The following is a 23304-nucleotide window of genomic DNA, read 5'->3' as shown; positions in this document are numbered from 1 at the left end:
GTTAATATTAGTAAGTGTGTGTCTGGACTTTGGGCCACGGCACGCACGCTCACCCAATTGGAAGGAGTTGTATTTTGAGTAAGTAAAGTATTGTGGTGCACCACAATAATGCTCATAGTCCCATTCATTGATTGGTTCGATAGATTATGGGAGGGGGCTGGGAAGGAAGCAAAAAAAAGTGGTTCACACAGGGGCGTACTTTTTGATTCACATTTATTTCTTTTCTCATTGCTTTAAACTATTGCAAGCAAATAACAAAATCATAATAATAGCTATTACAAATTAATTAAAGAACTACAAATAAATTCAAATAAAACATGAGCTAAAAACACATATGTCTTCATACCGCACAAATAGTTAACTACTAAAGATAAGAAGGGGCTTGGCGGGGCGGGGCTCTCGCAAACAAATCAATTGAAAATAAACATCCATTCTATCCATGAACATATAGGGTATTGTCGCTTCCATAACAATGCATGATTAAAGGAAAATTAAATAATTAAATATGACTAAAAAGAAATGAGCCGAACGAAAGATATTTAAAATAAGGGACTCCATTTCTATTTCCAAATCCAATCTGCATGAAATTCAATTTTCGCTTTTGGTATCCGAATGATTTAAGGCTTAGATTAAAATGCGTAATTAATGGCAAAAATCCGCTGTGGTCATTTTCTGTTGTATGCATATCGTTAACTTAAGAATTAAAATTAATATTTGCAGCACTTGCATTAGAAACTAAATAATTCTTGTAGTTTCCCTTCGTTTCTTGTTGCTGGTGTACGTACGAGTACATACATATATATACATGTACATATATGAGCTCTTATTTAGGACTCTCAACCAATTTCACATAACCTTTGTATTTGATTTCGCATTTAAAATTAATGTACATTGAAATATGTATTGGCAAAGTAGTGTTTGCGTTGTGTTGTATTGTGTTCGTATTGAGTGTTTTTCCGCACATTTGGATGTTCTAAGTATAATGTTAAAAATTAATTAATATATGTATGTATGTATGTATGTATGCTCGTGTATGAACTAAGAATTTATTTATAAAAAATTTCACTAGCAATTAAATTCTCCCCCAATAATTACAACTTAATTACACGCATATAGACAGAATATCAATAATTGTTTTGTTTTGTTTTGTTGTTAGTCAAAGAGGGCAAATTGTATAGAAACTTAAATGCAGCTAATCGTCATCGTCGGACGAATTGGAGGACAACTGCAGATCGTTTTGCAGCAAGTCATTTGGAAAGCCGCCATTGGACGCATACACACCGGACATTTGTTGCTGTTGCTGCGGCTGCTGCTGCTGCTGCTGATGGTGATGGTTGTTGTAGGATGGTGATATGGAACCCAAGCCCAGATTTGGTAGCTGATTCATGTGCTGTTGGGACTGTTGCTGTTGATGGCGTTGATGATGTGGGGCTGGCTGTTGCATCTGCTGATGCTGCTGCTGCTGCTGTAGTTGCTGATGTTGTTGTTGATGTTGTTGTTGATGTTGTTGTTGCTGTTGTTGTTGCTGTTCTTGCTGCTCTTTCATAGGACGATCATCCTCGGTGCTGTCATCGGAGTCGCTGCCGCTATCACTGTCGCTAGAATCTGAATCGGAACTGGAGCTGGATGCACTTAGAGCACCGCCAATTTGCTACGAACAAAGAAACCACAAATTGATATACATTTCAAGACTGATTGATGCCAAAACCCACCTGTTCGAGAACGGCTGCCGCTTGTGCAACAGACTGTGAGGCCAGATCTTGTTCTCTGGATGAGTCCAAGTCCATGGGCATATTATTGCTATGGCCGTAAGATGTGGCACGCTGCTGCTGCTGCAGCTGTTGCTGTGGAGAGTGCCGCTGTTGCTGCTGCTGTGGGGAGTGCCGCTGATGCTGCTGCTGCTGCTGTGGAGAGTGCCGCTGATGCTGCTGCTGGTGTGGAGAGTGCCGTTGTGGCTGGTGCTGTGGATGCTGCTGTAGTGCGTAGTTATTGGCGCCATTGTAGCCCCGCCCGTAGTTTGGCTGCTGTTGCATGGGTGGACTCGAACGCTGTTGCATCTGCTGACGCTTGTCATGAGCCTGCCGCTGCTTTCCCATGTGCGACGAGGACGAGGTCGAGGAACCATAGTGGTCGGGATGCCCTGACGACGAGCCTGTCGAGGAGCCAGAGATATTCGCCTGACCGCCATTGTGCAGAGCGGCTCTCAATCCAAAGTCATCGTCATCTGTTATCATGGGAATGCTGGGCAATGTCTGTTGGGCATTGTTTGCATCCCAACTGCAAGAACATTCAGAACATTAGAGGGCTTCGGCAAGCTGCCTAAGGAGGAGAACTTACGCTGGCGCGGACTGGGGACTCCGATGGGTGACCACTGGACGCGAAGGGGAGCTCTGCTGCATGGGTGAATTGCGCGGCTTGAAGTCAACTGGAAGGCAATGAATGCAAATTAGTGATAACTGAGGACTGCCAATTGCTAACGCGATGGGTACGTACTTATATTATTCCGACGACTGCCCGTGGAGACCTTCGTCTTAGACGAGACCCGCATGGTGCTGTTCTCCAATGCGTTTCCGGGTCCGGGTCCGGGCAAAGGTCCTTGTGCCAATTGGGCCACGGGCGCTGGCACAGATCCGTTTGTGCCTAGGACCTGACCTTGATGGCCCACGTTCATGGGCACATTCTGTGCCGGCAGCTGTACTGGCGGCTTGTTGGTAACTTCGCTTCTGCAAAGTCCACATAATATTCGGTATAATGCGATGCTGGCTAGGAACCATGTACCATGTTGAGGCTGGGCTCATCCACTCACCTTGTCTTCTTCACTTGTATGTTATGATTTAGCTTCTCAATCGTAATAGCACCCGTCTCCTTGTCGTAGATCATCAAGCATTCCTTCGCATACTCTCTCTGATTACCCTTATAAACTGTATGAGGCACACCGGAACTTTCTGGAATAGAAACAAAATATATTTTATGTATGTACATAATACTCGTATATAAACAGGTTAAACGCGAGTTCAGCACAAGTCACACCGAAATTTACACACATATATGGCAATTTATGACGACAATTAATACCGTGCTTTGGTACAAGCACGTGTTTTTTTTTCTGTTTGTTTTTGTTGTATATTTTACCGAGAATGAAGGTGAAATACAATACGAGTTTGTTTTGAAGTCTCCGGCAAGCTCTCACCCGTCCTCGTCCAAATCAGAAGATTTCAATAAGTCAGCCAGTCAGCTACTCAAAGTTCAAGTATATCGCCCAAGGCAATACCAAAATAATAAGTAAAATAAAATAACGAGCAACATTTCAAAGCTTGGTAAACCGAACCAGAACCCGCACCCGCTCGAAATGTGAGATGCCAATGGCCCCAGGGAACAGCTAAGTTGAAAGAAACTCATTTTCTATCCGCAATAGAGCAATTCAATTAATAAATAAATAATAAAAAATAAATAAAAATGAAACACAGCTGCAAAATATTACATATGTACTATGTATGCACATATGAATATTCCGTTATAAATATTGAGTTTACTTAGTTGGAATTTCGCACGCTTTCTTTAAAAAATTGAAAAACGGAATCTGAAAAGCGGAAACGTGTTATGTTAAAGCGTTTGACTAATCCACCTATAAATGGGATATCCAGGAAGCTAGCGAAATTTTCGCACACAACGGAAACTGCAGAGGAAGCAACCGCTGGAAAATTAAAAAGTAAAAATTTCTTCAGACCGTTCGAGCAACAAGAAATCTTCTACACGAAATCACGGGCATGGGCAGGGAAAGCATATAATAAACATAACCTGTGTAAATGGTCAATCTCCGTTGTTCGATATGTGCAAATGCTGACATTTTTTTTTTTTAATTTGTACTGTACACATTTAGACTACATACAGTCCGAAATTATGGACCAAAAAAAATATGAGTCCCTGCCAGGACAGTTACCATCAACGGTAGACTTCGATTAATGAACATTTTCAAGGTTTTATATTGGCATGGCTTTTTATATAAGTGAACCGTTTCGAAATTTAATCATTTATATATGGATATTACATATACGAGTACAAAGTGCTTGACTAATCGACAACACAATAAAAGTGACTCTGCTGGAAAAATGGACACATTCTCCAAGACGATGCGGATGCTACCTGTGCTCTTTCTGGGTGAGTTGGATATTATACATATTTAAGTATGTACACCAAGTGGATGGCTAATAAATACCCATATCCTTCAAGCGTTGATTGCCACGAAAACGATCTACGGAAACGATTTTTATTGCAAAGTCGGATGGGCTATGAATGAGGATTATTGCAAGTTATTGAAATTCGAATTGGCTATGGAAAATGTCCTGTCCGTGTATCGAGCCCAAAATAACGTACCAGACATATCTCCTGCTAGTCCGATAAGCAGCCACAGCCGCACCGTTGGACTCGTACAAAAAATAGCAAAACTAGTATGTGGATTTGGAGAGATTTTAGTTGGCAAATGGAACTGTATTAATCCGGACACAGAACAGAAAGTATACGTGCCCAGTCAGCCATCGATTGTTGTGGTTCCCCAACATCAAACATCGCCGACGTTGCAACCATGTCCGCCGACATATCAGCCACCATATCAGCCACAAAATCGGCCACCATATCAGCCACAATATGAGCCACAACATCAGCCACCATGTCAGCCACAATATGAAACACAATATGAGCCACAATATGAGCCACAATATGAGCCACAATATCAGCCACCATATCAGCCCCCGAACGAGTTGCCACCAACATGTACAGAAGTTCTACCAAGTGGACTGTGTGGAGTCTATGTGGAAAAAAAAATATTTCCCACTGTCGGAAAGTCTGAGCTGCTAACCATGGCCATGGAAATGCTTTCCGCCTTAAAAAAAAAAGGATCGGAAAAAAAGAAAAACAAAATCATACAGGCCCACCTCGAAGCTATCATCACCCAGGCATTAAGAGGTGGGGTCCATGAGTCCGGAATTAACCCCGACGACTTGGTCGACAAACTCAACTCTCAGTGCGGCAATTTTGGGTGCATATACAAGTGCTCCAACAAAAAAAATTGTAGTCTCGAAAAACTCATCAGTGGCTAGCTAATAAACGTATCATTGGCCCATGATGCTATTTGAATGCGGCGGAGATCGGTAATCCTTAAGTCATTAAAGATTAAACGAGAAATCCTCACAAATAATTATGTTTTACTGGTTAGAAATGTTCACTCTTTTCATGTAAGGCAACGGCTTCGAAATTAAATCACTTAGCCATGGATGTTATACGAGTATGGGGGGGAGGATAAGGAAGTCTCCTCTCTATATGGATACACCCGCTAACTCCACGAAGTGCCAGGAAATGCTTCCGGTTGCGAAAACGACACACAGAAAGTGACATAAATAAATAATTTATAGAAAGAATGATGGGATTGGGGGAGAGAGGAGGAGGTGGAGGAGGAAAAATGCATTGCTAATGGAGAGTCACGTGGGAGCACTCCAATGCCAGTTCGCCTTCTTTCTTTTGTTATTTGATACGCTCCTCAGCTGAGGAAAAGAACGCTGAGATTGAATAAGACCAATAGACTACAAACCATAAATATCCGCCTAAAATGTCAAAATATAATCTTGGAATCGCAGTACACTTTTACAGAAATCAAGTTAAATACACTTCAGACCCTTGAAGATTGATTATTCGTTAGGAATCTGAACATAGTATGTATTATGTTTGATTTTCATTTAATTTTATTGCTTAGAGTGTATAGTATAGCATATGAGCATTTAAACAGATCCGAATTGCTTTTAAGTTTAAACAGACCAATAATACCGAAAACATACCATAACATGCCGGTACCATACCGGCTTGGGAGTCTCACTTCCCCCAACCACCTTTTAATCAGACAACAATAATTCACCATGAAATCAAAGACTAGTAACAGTACGAGGATTGGATACTTTTAATCTGTTTTGTTCTGTCCTAACGATCAGTCAATTAGTAGTGAAAGATCAGAGGTGTCAAAGTGTTATCTAAAATGCGGCATTTTCTAATTTTCGCTGGTGAGCTTTTTTTATATTCAGTGGACTGTAAACAAGCGGTTCAAAATACAAAAAACTTGTCTTTCCCCAAAGTTCTGCTTGATGTGCTGCAGCTGCAATGTATGGCCTTGTCTTTCTTTAATCTGCACTCCCTGCTCGACAAATTTATTAAGGAAGGAGCGCAGGCATTTCAATCGAATGCCGAGACCACGTCAGAGACGAAGAACGAGATCGTGGTGGTGGATATTTTACTCAAGCTGTGCCAATTAGAGCTGACGAATAGAAAAATAGAAGCTGGTCATGGAAAAAACATCAACAATAACATAAATAATATCAATAACGTTATTGAAAGCCCAACGATCCAACAGCCGCCCATTACCATTATTATAATGAACAATGATGCGGATTCTCGGCCCTACAAGAGAAGAGGGAGACTTCATACTTTAAGGAGAAAATATAAATGGCAGAGAGAATACCGTTTTGTTATCGAGAACGATAACAAGAGCGATAACTCTCCAAATGCACAAAAAACGAACAGAAATCGTAACGGGAAGCATCATCGTCGAGCCAATTACCGAAGCGAGCATCTTTCAGCCCGCACGGATATTGCTAAGGAGAATGCAACTGTAGATGCCGATGTAACAGAATGTATACGTACGAAAGTCGAGGAACTGGAAAAAAAATTCCTTAATCAAGTGTTTAAGATATGAGACTGTGCATGCCAATGTACATAATTGAACATACTGTGACAAATAAAATTGCAATTAAATCAACAATTTTGCTTAAACATTATTTCTAGGCTAAGCACTCGTACAATATATGAATTATGTGCATAAGCATAAGTGTAGCATGTAGTTGTCCTATTTTTTTACAACCAGCAAAGAATCAGTTGTGAACCATGACCCTGGTAAGCCGCTGCACCCTGCACGCTGTCACAGATTTTAGTCCTTTGTGGAGGCGGAAGAGGGCGGGCCGAAATTTTGAAATACACTTTTAGCAGTGTGATATCACATGCGTCTGGAAACCAACTTTTGTTGCTCTAGATCTTATAGTCTATCAGATCTAGGCGCTCATCAAGACAGACAGACATCTACTTTTACCACAAATACCCCTTAACTCTTTTTGAGTACGGGTATAAAAAGAACATGCTCTGAATAGCGAAAAAATGTTGAAGTTAAAATGGTGACAGATATATTAAATAAAAGCGCAAATGCGCAACGGATTCCGTTTTACTGAACAAGTTCGTTCGTTCATTTGTATTCAGTTCGTTCTTTTTTGTTCGTTCATTTTCGTTCGTCCGTTTTTGTCCATCGTTCTTTTTGTTCGTTCTTTTTTGTTCGTTATTTTTCGTTCGTTCTCTTTTGTTCAATTTTGAGCTCTGATTTCTATTTGTAAGCGTATGTGTAAAAAATGTAATACAATTTGTGGACGGTTAAAATGTATTTTAATTTGTACTTGGTAATTGATATCGTTTTAACAGTTTCAATTTATACAAGCACCGACGTCATCAATGTACATAATAGATGATGTCGGTGCTTGTTGTCCATTATAATTTCAAAAGCTATGAAATACACACCTTTATATAATATTTTACATATTATTATGTAAAAACATAAGACTTTCCACCTATTCGGCATTAAAAGCGTTCGCCTTTTGCAGAATATTTCCCGTGCGGCAGGAAATAGGCACCTACGTGGCAACCAAGCAAAGACTGTTTTAATTCATATTCGTATAATCGTGGATATATCTTTTTGCTTTGGCCACCAGATCAAAGGGTCCTGCTTTCTATTCAGGTACTCCTCCGCTAGGTAGATAAATATCTACCCCTATCATGGATATCATCCGTGTTGTTGCTTTGCTTTTTATCTTGGTTGAAGTGCTTATCATACTCGTCCCAAATGCAACTTTTTGATAGCGAAGTTTTGTCGGTTTCGATTTTGGATGTCAGATCATCAGCAATATTTTCAACCATTCTTGTTTGAGCGATTTTACCTGTTAGAGCTGCAACTACTTTTTCAAAGCATTCTTCGGATTTAAAACCACGAGTCTAGTATGGTACTTTCCGCCACAACAAAATGTGAAAAAGTGGTGCCATACCAGCTCAAAAATAGCAAACTAAACGAACCAAGAAAAAACAAACAAAAAAGAACGATTAAGACGAACTTTTTTGTTCGTTCGTTCATGACGACCAAACTCTACAACGGAATATTAAAAAGAAAAGGAAGCGTGACGGAAAGTCAATCCACAACAACACTAGTCCTGAATATGTCATGGGAGTATTTATACAAGTTCAGCCGTAACCAAGCGGATTAGTCGTGAATCAAGTAGAAAATCGAGTGGAAAAATAGTGCAGAGTAGGCAAATTTGGCAGTTACAATTTGGTAACCTAATAAACAAGTACAACAAAAAGTATAGAAAATCTCAAGAGGATTTGTAGGCATGGAGAAAGGGATCAACCAAGTGAGGATAGCCATTTGCGGATCCGATCAACATGCTTAAAGTATTGTGAGAGCTACTTTCTGTCAATAGGGCAACTATATGCTTTGGTTCCTACCAGAGCCTACAAATGTCCTCCTCAGAAAGGCTTAAGTTAGGGTATTATAAGAATCGAAAAAACAGGGATATATTTCGTGAGATCTTTTCCATTCAGCTACAGGCACAATCCGGATTAATTTACTGTTCATGGGTTCATGGGTACTGTAAATACTTTTGCCATCGCTTATCTAATACAAATTGTCATGCTGTTCCCTGTGTAACATTCTAAAGTTATGTGTCAGACGTCAGTCGTCCGAGGCACATTGCAACCACAGCGACGACTAAAATGCGGCTGTCTGTGCTGTTTATCTGTAAGTGTCTTACATCTATGTATGATATATTATATTATCCCTTCTCACTCGTCTTAGTAGCTATACTCTGCCTTCAGCTACCCATAGAAACATTTTCAATTATTTTGAAAATGACAGAATTGTTTTCGAATTTCTTAAATAACACCGGATCGCAGCTAAAGAAGAGCAGTTCCGCTCTGTACAACATTGGCTCACTTCTGGAGATTTATGCGGACGGTAACCTGATAAAGCCAATCAATCCCAATTTAAGCGAAATAGAGCCCGAAAATTAGCCATTTTCAACAATTGATTAAGTTAATAAATCAGCATCATTCAGTATGCAGTGGCATTGGCTTGTTTGAATTACATGGCATAGTACAGCAAGCGTTTGTGAATGTGGGAGATGGATAAAGACAAAATTGGCTCCACAGTTTGAAAGGAGGAAAACAATTTAATAAATCGATTGATATGGTTATGCCAAAAACTACAGCCAGGAGCCTGATCCCAATGCCCATTCAGCAAAGGACATACCAAAAGGAATACGCTAGCCTAAGTGTAACTAAACTAAAATGTAACCCGGTTGACCTTGACATTTCGGAAATAGTACTTTGGATTATCAGTAGATAAGCTCGTTAGTTACAACGTAATACGATTCGTTATAGAACAACCCACGTCGAATCGGATCTTTGTCGTACACATAATATAAGACGAAAATCCTTTCCGACTGTATTTAGTCTAACAAAACTATTGGGAGCATGAAGCTTTACGTGAAGATACTTTACGGTATGATATGGCCAACGATCTCTTGTGACTAAACTGTCTGGATTAAGAACTATGCCCCTAGGAGTCCTGGTGGCTACGTTATTTCACAATGCAATCGCCATTACCGGGCCCGAAGTGCAGAAGCTGAAGGATTTCTTACAAATAATGATGAAAAACGAGCAAGTCCTTCCACAAACGAAGTCTCAGCTGTGTTTAGCTCTTCAGATCATTTCACAAGCCGAAAATACCCCCCAAATGGTGACACTGATACGAGTCATTGTGGACCTCATGAAGCTCTGTGATCGTCCGAGAGGACCACTCTATCCCTTAACACTGCAGCCGGGTGCCTATTGCCCATCACAAGGGGCCTACTGTGTGGGAAGTGTCTACTGTCCTCCAGGTAACAGTTGCCCACGGGATAATTGTGAAGGACCTGCAACAGTCATTCCTGGAGGGCCCGGAGTTGTTCGTCCGGACGGACAACCCCCACTACTGCCGCCCGGAGCCAGTTGCCCAACACCAGCAGGAGCCTATTGTGAGGGAGGTGTCTACTGTCGTCCCGGTAGCAGTTGCCCACTGCGCGATGGAGGAGGAAGAGGAGTCATTCCTGGAGGGCCCGCAGTTGTTCTTCCGGGCGGACCGCTCCGACTACTGCCGCCCGGAGCCAGTTGCCCAACACCAGCAGGAGCCTACTGTGAGGGAGGGGTCTACTGTCGTCCCGGTAGCAGATGCCCACTGCGTGATGGGGGAGGAAAAGGAGTTATTCCTGGAGGGCCCGGAGTTGTTCGTCCGGGCGGACAACTCCCACTACTGCCGCCCGGAGCCAGTTGCCCAACACCAGCAGGAGCCTACTGTGAGGGAGGGGTCTACTGTCGTCCCGGTAGCAGTTGCCCACTGCGTGATGGAGGAGGAAAAGGAGTCACTCCTGGAGGACCCGGAGTTGTTCGTCCAGGCGGACAACTCCCACTACTGCCGCCCGGAGCCAGTTGCCCAACACCAGCAGGAGCCTACTGTGAGGGAGGGGTCTACTGTCGTCCCGGTAGCAGTTGTCCATTGCGTAATGGGGGAGGAAAAGGAGTTATTCCTGGAGGGCCCGGAGTTGTTCGTCCGGGCGGACAACTCCCACTACTGCCGCCCGGAGCCAGTTGCCCAACACCAGCAGGAGCCTACTGTGAGGGAGGGGTCTACTGTCGTCCCGGTAGCAGTTGCCCACTGCGTGATGGAGGAGGAAAAGGAGTCACTCCTGGAGGACCCGGAGTTGTTCGTCCAGGCGGACAACTCCCACTACTGCCGCCCGGAGCCAGTTGCCCAACACCAGCAGGAGCCTACTGTGAGGGAGGTGTCTACTGTCGTCCTGGTAGCAGTTGTCCATTGCGTAATGGGGGAGGAAAAGGTGTTATTCCTGGAGGGCCAGGAGTTGTTCGTCCGGGCGGACAACTCCCACTACTGCCGCCCATGGAACCAACTCCTTCACCAAGTGATTCATCCGACAGAATAATTAACCAAAATATGAATGAAATCATTATTAAAGCTTTAGAATTACAAAAAGGTAAGAAGGCCGATATCCAAAAAAGGCGCAAGAATGAAGGGAAGAACGTTATCCAAAAGATCGCAAGGAGTTCCGTATCGATATACAGTACCGAATGCGTTATGGTACAGATTGTGAGAGAAATGTTAATACATTTAAGTCTCGAAGATTAGAACGCTTACAAAATCAAAATGTCCAGAAACTAGAACAAGCCATTTTAGTGTATTGAACTGAAGGTCAAAGTGGAAATTCAAAATTTAAAATATAAAAAAATAAAATTCCAACTTAAAAAGCGTTTCTATTAATTTGTGTATATTTTATTTTTTCATCGTTAATGCCTGTCTTTAGCATTCCGGAAAATTCCTGTCAGGAATTTGCTAGTTCTTTCGTAGGTGTGTGGAATAGAACTAAAACAGTGTGACCATGTACCTAAAACGTGCTTGGTCACTCTGTGTTTTGTAGACAGTTCCAGTTGTGGCCGAAACCACTAACCATACAGTATAAAGATGTTCTAGCTCATACAACGAAAGTGTCGCAGCTGAATTTTCAGCGTACGTTCCCAGGTGTTCGGCTTTGGGGCCGATCGCGTTCGGCTCTGGGATTGACCGCGTTCGGCTCATGACGTGACACGAGCCGACTGGCAGCATGCAGACGTGTGTGTTCTTGTAACACTTCAAAATATATGCAAAGAATAATTTTTGGTTCCCGAAGACAAAACCGTCTTGAGGTTCCAGGTTGCGTAAATGGGTGTGTGCCACGTATTCTTACATACTGTGCGAGTATTGGTTATAGGTTTTTCTGTTCACATTTTGCCCATAAGCTTGCCCCATAATATCAGAATAACTATTATTTTGTATAGCCTTTATATGCTGATATACTTTTAATATAAAAAAAGCAATGGATAAAGGGATATAAATATGTAAATAAACAGATAATCTATGCATAATTGACTTCACGGTCGAAGAATTGTTCAACAGGGCATTCATAGGGCGACGTGCAACATATATTTACATACATATATATTTTACAATATATATTAATATTATTCATCACAAATACAAAATTGATTTGCGGTGCAAAAATTATATACATATGTATGTATATTTATATCATATATGATTATGAATTATAAGGAGAAATAATTAGGTACGATATTAGTCTATACCGATTTTAGTGTCATACTCGCGAATCAAATTTGAAGCCATTTGTCTACATCTCGACTTCTTATTCGCTAAGAAGGAACAAAAAGGGTTGGCCGTCGCTCTATGAATACTATGAATATATTATACTGTATGATTAGTGCCCAAACCGAGCGCAAAATGTAACTGCGGTTATATGCACAATTATATGATTCAAGTATGCCCAAAAGGATATGGTGCCACGTTTGAAGGCCTATTAATTGAAAGCCCAGCAGTTACTGATGCTGAAGCCTTGCGTGGTCGGATACAGGATTAGACAAAATTTATTAGAATTTATTTTTAATCTTTTTGCCGCTTTCTCTCGCTTTTCTCTTCAGGATAAATTGAAAATAATATATACCAGAGCTGTGTATCAGGAACCTCTCAGTCCACACACGCTCTCGATAGGCCAGTTGTCTATATAAATCTGTGAATTTCTTTCATGTTGCTGGATACACAGGCCAGGAAAACGTAAACGAAAAATTCATCGCATTTTTTTTTATATGAAGTTTGACAGAAAATTTTGATTCCGCGGTACTGGATACCAAGCTTTAAGCTCGGATATGGATACTCGTACATACATAAACACATATGTGCATATGCGAGTGGAAAGAAAAAGTTCTGGGGAATGTTCTCGACTTGTGTTGATGCCAAACTAAAAACTAGTTCAGCAAAAAACTATGCACATGGGAGCGGGAGGAAAGAGAGAAATTGAACAGTTACTGCAGCGCTTTAATGTAAAGTTTCGAGAGCCAACCCACACTTGACCAAATGCCAGCGGTACGAATACATCGAATAGTCGTCGCCGCTGAAACTCTTTGGCGACTCGTCGACCCGCAATCAACGAAGCGTTACCCAAACCAAGTTTCGGCCGCAATGAGTGTACTACCAACAACAACAACAACAACAACGGATCGACCGTCGACAACCCACAGACAGTGTCTGGACACAAAGAGCATAGCAAAATATTACTGGTAAAAAAATGAGAGAAAAACTTGAACGCTTGGCTGCATTTTGCCTGGCTTGATGTAATTTAGTTTCCAGCTTTTTCCTCTAGCTCTGGCTACCCTTCGCTGCTGGGGCTGCGGTCTTTTGTCTTAACAAAATAACACACAGGGCAAGCCATTAATTTGTATCTATGAATGTAAGTGGTTCGTATCGTTCGCTCCCATCGCATAATGCGGTGAAATTATGTCATCAGCCAGCCACTAAAGCCAAGCGAATCCAAGCCGAGATGACGGATCGGCCCAGCCTAACCACAAGCCTGTTTAAAGTCTACGGAATCCACACTTACTCCATTTAACCCAACGATTTCCACTTGTGGTGTGGACACACATTCAATTTAAAATCATTCATTAAATTATCCAATACATTTTGGTTAAACAGAAGAAGCGATCAAAGTCCACTTAAAAATAGTACTTATTACCAGGCATTACTGCTGAGTGAGTGATACTCTGCGAGTAATACTCTGTGTACATTTCAAAACTCTCTTTTATATGGCTTTTGCTTTTTAAATCAATCAATAACTACTCGAAGATATCTTGTCGGTGGCTCGTTGGTCTCGCTTTAATTTGAATACGACTAGTTCTTCGTATTCGTGTTCGAATCATGATAATAAATTACCGGATTTTCCAGCAAGCTCGTTTCTTTTTGTGGTAATGCCAGTGCTTACATAAGGGTTATTAGTGTCAAGCTGCAGCGACTAGTGTTCGTTAGTTCACTAGTCCCACGAACTTAATTGGGGGACAACAGTTCTCAATCTTTAGCTTTATCAATAGCTCTATTATCTCCTAATGCACCCTTGATTACTGATGCACTCACCTGAATTTGGCACGATAACAGTAACTTGATTATTTATGCCAACATCCACTGTTGCCATACGGCTCGGATCCACACTCGCTGGCTTGAAGTCATCTGTAATGGCGTAGAGGGAAATGTGTGTCTGTGAGAATCGACGCGACTCTAGTGCGGCGGGCGCATCAAATCTTACATTTGATTGTGTGAAATGCGGTGGAGGTGTTCTTCGGATTGAAGGTGGAGCCCAGCTTCAGCTCGCGCACCTCGTCCCCGATGTTGAGGCGTTCGGCCAGCGTGTTCTTTTGTTTGGTCATCATCATCGTGGGGTTGTGCTGCTGCTGTGGAGGCTGATGTGGCTGATAAGGCAGGTTCGTTGAGGTTTCTTGATTATTATTATTGTTGTAATTGGCACTGGTGTGGTTTGACTTTTGATAATTGTTGTTGTTGTGGTTGCTGCTGTTGCTCTTGTATTGATATGACTTCTCGCCAACATCTGTGGCTGTGACTGCTGTGGCAGCTGCAACCACTCCCGCCGCCAGCGCCGACGTCGCAGCAAAGCTACGCTCCTCGGCAGCGCCACCGCGTTGATAGTTGTAGACACCTTGTGTTCCAAAATTTATGTCGCCACCGCCACTGTTAGTGTTGCTGTTCTGGTTGCTGCTGCTGCTCCCGGATTTGTGATAATTGCCACCGCCGTAATGCTGACTGGCAGCCGCCTTGGCCTTGAGACGCTGCAGTTTAGTACCCGTGGGCTTTGGAATCTTTGCGGCCGTATGTGTCGACGTGTATCTTTTTTTTTTGAAACGATGCAAAACTTTTCCACACAGACGCGAAAAAAGTGTTGCACGCCAAAAAAAAAGAAGGCACGTTCTCAAAACAAAACAAAACAAATAATAATAAACAAAAAATAATAAACTTAGAAGAGTTTAAAGGTCCTCTCCTCAGGGCGGTTTATGGGTTTTTGTGATGGTATTTAACATTGGATTTTCTCGTTGTCGTTGGATTATTATTTGGACAGCTCTCTTTTTGATTTATTGAAGTTAAGCGTGTAGCATCATGTGATGTGGGGTTTTCTTTGAAGAGAAGACAGAAGAAGTATTTATTATTATTTTCCATATGCTTGTTTCGCAAGCACGCACACACACACACACACATGCACAGGCACAAAGTCATACCAGATTGCAACGCTTTATAACACTGCATTTGCACCTGCTGCTTTGGTATACATATTGACACACATTTGAGAACTACACTACGTATCTATATACATATGATATGTACTACTCTCCACTGTTATTCACACATTTTACCGAACCATATGTATTATTTTTAGCGTGCTGTGACACACAAACACATGCACGTGCCTCTCGACGTTCCTTCGTCGGCAGACGGCAAAAAGAACTTGGTTTCGTGTTGAATGCGCGAGAAATTATGCCCGTTTCTGCATTTTACATTCCATGTTTAATGCAGATTAGCACTCATTTTGGTTGAATATAACGAACGCGAACGCACACGCACACTGCCACATGTAATACGTAAGCAAAATATTAAAAAAGTGAGCGGCTGCAAATGGGTCTCGTCTCCGTCGAAGAGGGGGCGGGGCGGGCGGGCCTGTGGCAGAGTGGCAACACAAAACAAGTTTGAATAGCCGAAAAACAGCAACGCGAAGGTGAAATTTCCGAAAATCGAATTGAAACGTAGACGAAAAATACCGTCGTCTATATGTATTGTATGCGCTGCATATGTATTTACGGCCGTGTGTGCGTAATGCTGCGTTTCCCTGCCTGCTCCACCATTTCAGGGAAATGTCTGTCACATCTTTCTAGCTTTAACTGTATCGCATTTGGTGATCCTAGGCAGCTACTTGTTGTTTTCACAATATTCGCTGCAGCGGCCGGAGTCCTTAATTAATATTATTTTCAAATAATTATTTAAGATAGAGGTGTCAAACCAAAGAGGGCACTATCGATAGTATCGATATTTTACTGCTAGCCTCTACTATCGACGGTTTTGAGACTATCACGATAGTATCGAGCAACAGTCGATTGGCTGCTATTAAATACAAAGACAAATTTGTAAACAAATCGACAGTTGGCATCTTATCTAAACTTAAAACCGCTTAAATGTTGTCATCGGCTTGGCGCAGCGTGGCTACCAATGTAGAACAATATATGACAGCCGCCTATTTCCGAGGTTCGTCCAAAAAATTGCGATTCCATCTGGTGCTGGATTAATGCGAAGACGATTTCTGGCTGTTCCTCCCATTTTGTTTAATCTAATCTCTCTCTCTGGGCCCGAAAGCTTGTTGTTGCCGTTGTCACTGTGCTTGGTTTTTGTTTTGTTTGCTTGTTGCACCGCTGATTGCTGTATCCCCGCCATGAGCTATAACCCATTCTGTGTCTCGTTTCAGTTCAGAAACTGCGTAAAGTTGGTCTGAGGACGTTAATCTGGAGGGCATGCAGGTGAAAATCCTGCCGGCTCTGCAGGACAACTACATGTACTTGATTGTGGACAATAAGACGCGCGAGGCAGCTGTGGTGGATCCGTCCAAGAGGAGAATGTGACGCTCAATAAGGTGCTGACCACCCATCATCACTGGGATCATGCCGGGGGCAATGAGAAGCTCGTCAAGTTGTGGGAGAAGGAGTTGGAGGTGTATGGCGGCGACGATCGTATCGGCGCGTTGAACAAAAAGGTTCGCCAAGATGACAGCTTTACCATTGGCAGTCTCAACGTACGTTGCCTGTCCACTCCTTGCCACACCACCGGGCACATTTGCTATCATGTCACCGCCGGCGATGGAAACGGCGAGGGAGCTGTCTTCACTGGCGACACTCTCTTCCAGGGAGGCTGTGGCCGCTTCTTCGAGGGCACACCCGAGGAGATGTACGAGGCTCTGTGCACTAAGCTATCGGCCCTGCCGGACACCACGAAGGTCTTTTGTGGCCACGAATACACACTGCAGAACATGAGCTTTGCCCGCCATGTGGAGCCCGATAACGAGAGTATACAGCAACGCATTGAGTGGGCCGACGTGCATCTCAGGATCCCAAAGTGCCCTCCACCATTGGCGAGGAGAAGATCTGGAATCCGTTTATGCGTGTCTACGAAGCTTCTGTTCAGAAGCGCCCCCAACCGGGGGTAAGGGTATTTTGGTAATTAAATAAAAAGTAAAACTATGATTAAAAATTGATATCAGGATTCCAACAACGCGGGCGAAAAGTTTTGTTGCCAATCTTTCATCGTGAAAATCAGCTGCGTGTGTCAAGAAAATAAATTCGAGCACATCACCCACATTTGCTCGGAGGACAACCCCCCTAAACTCAAAATCTGAGCTATTTACTTTTTCCAAAGTTATGGGGGCTGTCGACAGACTAAAGTATGTTCGCAACAGCTTCCTTAGGTTTCCAATTTGCTCGTCGTAGCAAGATTTTAAGCTTGCTGGCGGCGGGGTGATGTCCATTGCGTCGAGCTGTTGCTCCCAAGTCTGCTGCTTATATGTCGCTGCATACATATTCTCTAGAGTTGTGTCCACGTTGCGGTATTTATTGGCCATTTTTTGCCGCAAGTGGACCTTGTCCCAGAGGAGCGGGAAAAAATTGGCCAAATACTGCAACGGGAGCAAATTAGCCTTGCATCTATCCGATATAACCGCGCACACATTGTGGGCCAAGCCGAGGTTGAAAATTGAGTTAACAACAACGGCAAGTCCAGCCTTGATTTCTTCGGCGCCCAGAATGTGTGCGTCGGTGGACATAACGCGGATGTACAAATATTTTAGGCTTGTACCATCCACCTTTACCGCAGCAATTGCCAACGCCTTCCAACGTTTGAAATGAACCTGAAAGTATATATATACATACATATATATTATGGTGTAATTTTTTTTAATTTTTTAAAAAACTATATTTTGGGCCACAGCCTAATTCTAGTGTTGACTAGTGTTATTAAGTTAAAAAATAAATAAAAATTAAATAATAACCCGATCTGATTCAGATTCGGCAATCTGGTAGATATGGTCATTCCTACGAGACTTGTAGCCAGACAGACGGACAGACGGGAAAATAATATAATAAAGCTTACGTTGGGAATGTGGGTAAAATGATACTCGTCGAATATCAATAGAAATGGCTGATCCTTAAAATAGATCAAGTTCGACACCATATTGATAACCCCGGAGTCCAATTCCATTATGTGGGACTCCCGCTCCACGTATTTTATGGCCTTGAGCACGTCGTCTCTTCTTCCAGCCAATAGTGGGTGGCATGTGAATACTTCTTCCAGATTCATTTTTTTTAAATTTGCACCAAAATATAAATCACGAGTAAAAACACAACGCTCAGAATCCACTCGCAGAGTGTTGCATGTGTTCAAATCGCGTTACGCGGCAAACAGTGACACAGTGGGAAAAACGGTCAATATAGCTGTTAAAAACCTACAGTCGCCCTGTACTTTCGAAGTTGCCCGTTTTGCCCATTGTGCCGCTCCCAGATCGAACTTGCGACGAAAGGAAAATTGCGCAATCCTTTTTGTGCTGCTTCGTCTTCGGAGCGACGGTCTGTGGCATGGCATGAAAGAATTGGACAAGAAAGGGAAATGGCAGAAACAACGGCACTCCAAGGCACCATTTTTAAAACTCAAATTGAACCATGAAGAAGTAAGTTGTTGAAAATTTTAGCGGAATAATTTTAAAATAACACTTAAAATTTTCACAGATTGGAGATCGAAGTGACCCGCAAAGGCAGCATCGTTAAGTACACATTGCCATTCGAGACGGATGAGAAGGCACTGGACTTTGCCCTTAAATTTTCTGAAGGACTCAAGCCGAGCACCCAACAAGACGCCGGCATAGTTAAATTAAATGGGAAAAAAGTTGAAGTGGAGTCTATCAGGAGCGTCCCACCCACACCCCCAGCCATGTGGAAACCAGAACCAACAACACCGGCAAGCGAAGAACCGGCATCACCGGCATCCCCGGCATCCCCGATCTATTAACCAGGGAATCGTCAGCTGCAGCTCCCCCTCGCGACGAAACTCCCAAACGGGCTGGCGTACCGAAAACAACGCCCCCAGTGTTTCGACCAATAGAGGCCAGGACACCATCCTACGCGTGCAGCAGTATCTTTGGTGTTATACAGGGGACCCCCTCCCCTCGATACAGCGCGTTCACCGGTGGGTCCATCCGGCAGGAGCAGGAGGAGGAGACCATGACCGTGCTGAAAATTTTTAAGACGGCCGGGGCCAGATCATTGCTGCTGCGTGCGTGGCAGCCAGAGCCACTAACACCGGCGATGAGGAAGACGGCGATTAACACCATCGCCGACCATTTCATCCAAAGGGAGCAGAAGCTCACCCTCAAGGAATGTCGTGATTTTGAGAGTCAGCTTCTGAACCTATTTCCCGGAGAAGAGGAATCAGATTACAGGACTGATCGGCGAGGAAAAATATATATTCGCTATAAAAATAAGTGCACCGCGGCAGCGTTTAAAAAAAATGTAAACAGGAAGCTGTTCCCAGGCTCCCCAACCACACCTGTGTCGCCAATGTCTGTGACTCGAATTTGGTCGCAGGGGCTCCCTGAAATCTTTGACGAGATCGATAAAGACGAATACAAAAATAAATATATTTAAAAACAATAGATAACCGATTTCTTTACTTAAATTGTATTTAGCATATGTCGCCCAAGAACAACCACGATCCCACAATGTCCAGCGACTCGGGGCAATGCAAATCATTGATAACGAGATCCGCCGACAGCTCGCGGAGCAGAAGGACAAATCTGGTGATCAGGAGAATGCCGATGATGACAGTTTGTGTTTTTTTTGTTTGTTTTGTGTACTTATTACTCGCCGTTGAATAAGAAGTTATGTGGATATTTTGTGGCTACTTTTTTTAAATTATCTTTAATTTGAGGTCGAAACCGCTGCTCCTCCGACTTAATCAGCCCCTGGGAGTTTACGCGTCAGATACAGCTGCTCCACCTCTTATAGTCTTTGAGAACTAGGCTTCACATAAGACGGAAAAAAAGATGGACTCGGATATTGATACTGATCAAAAATATATGTATGTAAATATTTATGTAGCTACTAAATGGGGCGGGGAACGATTCCTTTTGTCCGTTAACATTCATTTTCGCGAATTTTGGACACCCTTTTTTATTTCTATACAGTTTTTAAATTTTAATCTAAGTAAACAAAAGGGTGGAGCACAGGCCTAGCTCCTGCGAGCTTTCTGGCGATTTCTCTCCGGCGGAGCCTTGACGTTTTCGTTTTGGCGATAAGTTCCTGTAATGCAGGGGCATTGGAATGGGCCTCATAGTCTTCCCTCTTCAATATTATCACAATCAACTTCGCCAACGTCCGCTGAAGGCACATCTGCAACTTTGGGAGATTGTTCAGTTAACTCCAACGTCTCCTCGTCAAAGTCAATAGCATCGTCATCGTCGCACAGATTTACGAGCTGCCACGTTCTTTGGGGTACGCTGATCATACGCTTCAGACTGTCTGCGAATAATTGTGGCTGCTTGTGTTGCGGCTGGAAAATGCCGGGACTGAGAAGACGGATTCTCAAATTGGTGATCACCCCGTTCTGGGGAATACTCTTCATGAGCTGCCGACTCGCAACATCCCGAACGCAGACTTGCTTATCCTCACCGCCAAAAGGCCTGAGTCTCGTCCTCCTCCAGGTGGTATTCCTGTAAACAACCATGATTAACCATGTCATTTTTATTGGAGTCACTCACCTTCATCCGTGGCGCTCGCCAATTGTGAAACACAAACGCCTTGCCTTCGGCGGAGCCAACATAAATGCTAGTCTCCATCCTATTGACAACCACGCTGTGCAGTGCTACTGGGAACACAATGCTGAGGAGCATGATGCCACCGCTCAAGTCATATACGTTGCAGCAGCGGTCTAGGGACACTGTGTATAGGTAGGAGCCTCACTGCCCTCCTGGCTGCCATTGTCCAGCGGTGCAACTGAGAAGGTGAGATCCAGAGGGGTGCTCAGCATGCGGCCAGGTACGCGCCATCTGGAGAAAGGGCCAGACGTGGAGCAGAGGCTTCATTGTGTTGGCTGCCAGAATATAATTCAGCCCAATCATAGCCAGACTGTGGCGTTGGGCATTTCCTCCGCCCCTCCGCCCCTCCGCCCCTCCGCCCTCACTCTATCAAAGAAAAAATAATGAAATTATCAATGAAATAATGAAACGCAGTTATCGTTATCAATGAAAATAATGAAATTATCAATGAAATAATGAAACGAGTTATCGGTATCAATGAAACTATCAATGAAAAAATGGTATTTTGATGGCATGGTCGATGTTTTACATGGTAACTACACGCTAACTACACATTTGCAACATATTAACTACATATCTATGTATATTCGACAGTGACACGGAGAAATAAATCATATTCCTCGATGTTGATATTCGGTTTAATATTACTAGCTAGCTGGGACTCTCAGCCCTAAACAAATAATTTTATCCGATAGATACATAAATTTTCTACAAGATTGGCAAGATTTCAGAAGTCCTTTTTATTGGATTATTTACATATTAAGGTTCAAACAAAAACAACATAAAACGAATGTGACGTCGTTTTTGTGGCGCTGCCAGACTCGTGCAATTCGTAGTTGCTGCGGGCTGCCATAACGTGATATTTTGTGACCCGTTTCATTACCGATTCGCTTTAAACTGATCTGGCAGCCCGAAAAACTAAAAATCCGCAAAAAAAAAGTAGAAGGAGAAACATTTTCCGCAAAAAGGAAGAAGAAGAAAAACCTCTGCGGAAACTTTTACCGCGCCATCTGTTGACTGTTACATGAACTAAAAAGTGGAATATTCGCGGCTTTCAGCACTGGACGCTACAGGAATTTCGAATTTGAATCTTTAAATGAATAATCTAACAGTTCCAAGATAATAAAAGCATCAGAAATGCAATCAATCATTTAGCCTGGCAAATCTTCAAAGATATGAAATCTTTTCAAATGCCAATTTCGATTGGAGGCATGGCAAACATTTAATGTCTGTATTTAAGGTCCACTCTCCACTAGCAGTTCAACCGACGAACAACTAGAATTAATTAAAATCGCATCAGCGATTATCGAAACAAAACAAAACAAACAACGAGCCGCCCCCCTCAGGATTAACACCAGATCGGTTCCAGGGCAGGAAAAAAAAACAAACAAGCAACAGTAGCACAGCCGCACACACACACTCTCACACACTCACACACTCACACACAGGAGCATCATCCCTTGGAAGATCATCATTAACATTTGCGCAAATCCTCGAGGCGCCGTCGTCGTGGCTACTGTTTGGCCTGGTTTGGTTCTGAGCCTCGAGTAGGATGCGGCTGTCAGTTTGGTTCGCTGTCCATTATCGGGGCGTTAATTACTTGAGCGTTGTCTCTGCCCTGCCCTGCCCTGCCCAGCCCGTCTGCCCGTCTAGATCTGCACTTTAAGATTCCGCCGATGCCGAAAGTCTGCGCTTCAATGCATTTGTATTTCCATTCCGTACTCCCATTCTCATTCTTATTCCCATTTCCATTTACATTTCACTTTGTTTCGCTTTCCCCCACCCCCTCCCCCTGGCATTTCGTTTCCCTTCGCATCCTTTTTGATTATTTTCATAATCTGTGCCACTTGCGATCGCTGGCATTTGATAAACCAACTGAAACTGATACTTTTGCTCTCTCTCTCTCTCTCTGTCGCTCCTTGGGTTGTACAGTATTATACGAAGGTTGTTTCTCCCCCCCTCCCCTTAAGCATTGTTCCGCCTGGCAGGTAAATGGTGGAAAGATGGAGTATGGGGCAGGGCAGGGCAGGTGGGTGGTCTTCCTGCCAGGCCAAAGTGCAAACTGCAGAAACTTTCTAACGGTATTTTGGCGTGACGCAGGCAATTTGTAGGCCGACTGTGACTGTTGTTTGCCTTTCCGTTCAGAATACTCGGCGCTGCCAGTGCTCTACATACATGTTCCCCCATTCGCCGCACCCTTCCGCTGCTGTCCTTGCTTTTGCAGTTTTCTAATCAAACATTTCGAGCTGCTGCTGCTGCTGGCTGTTGCTCACTTTACAGTTTCGCATTCGCAATACACACCACACACACACACACACACACACACACACACCGCTTTGTATTCCTATTCCATTTTGGTGGCTAATTTAAAAACTTTTCTTATCAGTTG

General features: G+C 43.1%; 4 protein-coding genes and 1 pseudogene across 8 annotated transcripts; 4 read left to right on the top strand and 1 right to left on the bottom strand.

Moving 5' to 3' along the window:
* Positions 1 to 196: 196 nt before the first annotated feature.
* On the bottom strand, positions 197 to 16051 carry LOC111074908 (ell-associated factor Eaf). Of its 5 annotated transcripts, none has more exons than XM_022367894.2 (8): positions 15981 to 16051; positions 14310 to 15189; positions 14141 to 14233; positions 2807 to 2945; positions 2494 to 2723; positions 2338 to 2425; positions 1713 to 2277; positions 197 to 1651 (listed from the first exon to the last, which is right to left on the bottom strand). In XM_022367894.2, exons 2-8 carry the CDS (start codon positions 14434 to 14436, stop codon positions 1193 to 1195), a joined length of 1701 nt encoding a protein of 566 aa, XP_022223586.2. In that variant the 5' UTR covers positions 14437 to 15189; positions 15981 to 16051; the 3' UTR covers positions 197 to 1192. The 5 variants fall into 5 exon arrangements, with proteins under 5 accessions (XP_022223586.2, XP_041448694.1, XP_022223583.2 ...); XM_041592760.1 differs by having other exon boundaries at positions 15427 to 16040; XM_022367891.2 differs by having other exon boundaries at positions 15432 to 16040.
* On the top strand, positions 4061 to 5191 carry LOC111074910 (glutelin-2-like). Its single transcript, XM_022367895.2, has 2 exons — positions 4061 to 4158; positions 4231 to 5191. Exons 1-2 carry the CDS (start codon positions 4110 to 4112, stop codon positions 5094 to 5096), a joined length of 915 nt encoding a protein of 304 aa, XP_022223587.2. The 5' UTR covers positions 4061 to 4109; the 3' UTR covers positions 5097 to 5191.
* LOC121404109 lies at positions 5937 to 6795 on the top strand. The gene is made up of 2 exons (XM_041592761.1): positions 5937 to 6047; positions 6120 to 6795. Exons 1-2 carry the CDS (start codon positions 6023 to 6025, stop codon positions 6734 to 6736), a joined length of 642 nt encoding a protein of 213 aa, XP_041448695.1. The 5' UTR covers positions 5937 to 6022; the 3' UTR covers positions 6737 to 6795.
* LOC111074911 lies at positions 9526 to 11446 on the top strand. Its single transcript, XM_022367897.2, has 2 exons — positions 9526 to 9634; positions 9696 to 11446. Exon 2 carries the CDS (start codon positions 10197 to 10199, stop codon positions 11109 to 11111), a length of 915 nt encoding a protein of 304 aa, XP_022223589.2. The 5' UTR covers positions 9526 to 9634; positions 9696 to 10196; the 3' UTR covers positions 11112 to 11446.
* A 168-nt stretch (positions 16052 to 16219) lies between the features above and the next one.
* Positions 16220 to 17275, top strand: LOC111074936 (annotated as a pseudogene).
* The last annotated feature ends 6029 nt before the right edge of the window (positions 17276 to 23304 follow it).

This window comes from Drosophila obscura, unplaced genomic scaffold, assembly GCF_018151105.1.
Source record: "Drosophila obscura isolate BZ-5 IFL unplaced genomic scaffold, ASM1815110v1 contig_186, whole genome shotgun sequence".
NCBI classification, from domain to species: domain Eukaryota; kingdom Metazoa; phylum Arthropoda; class Insecta; order Diptera; family Drosophilidae; genus Drosophila; species Drosophila obscura.
The sequence above is the reverse complement of the archived record's forward strand: the minus strand, read 5'-3'. Positions and strand labels throughout refer to the sequence as shown.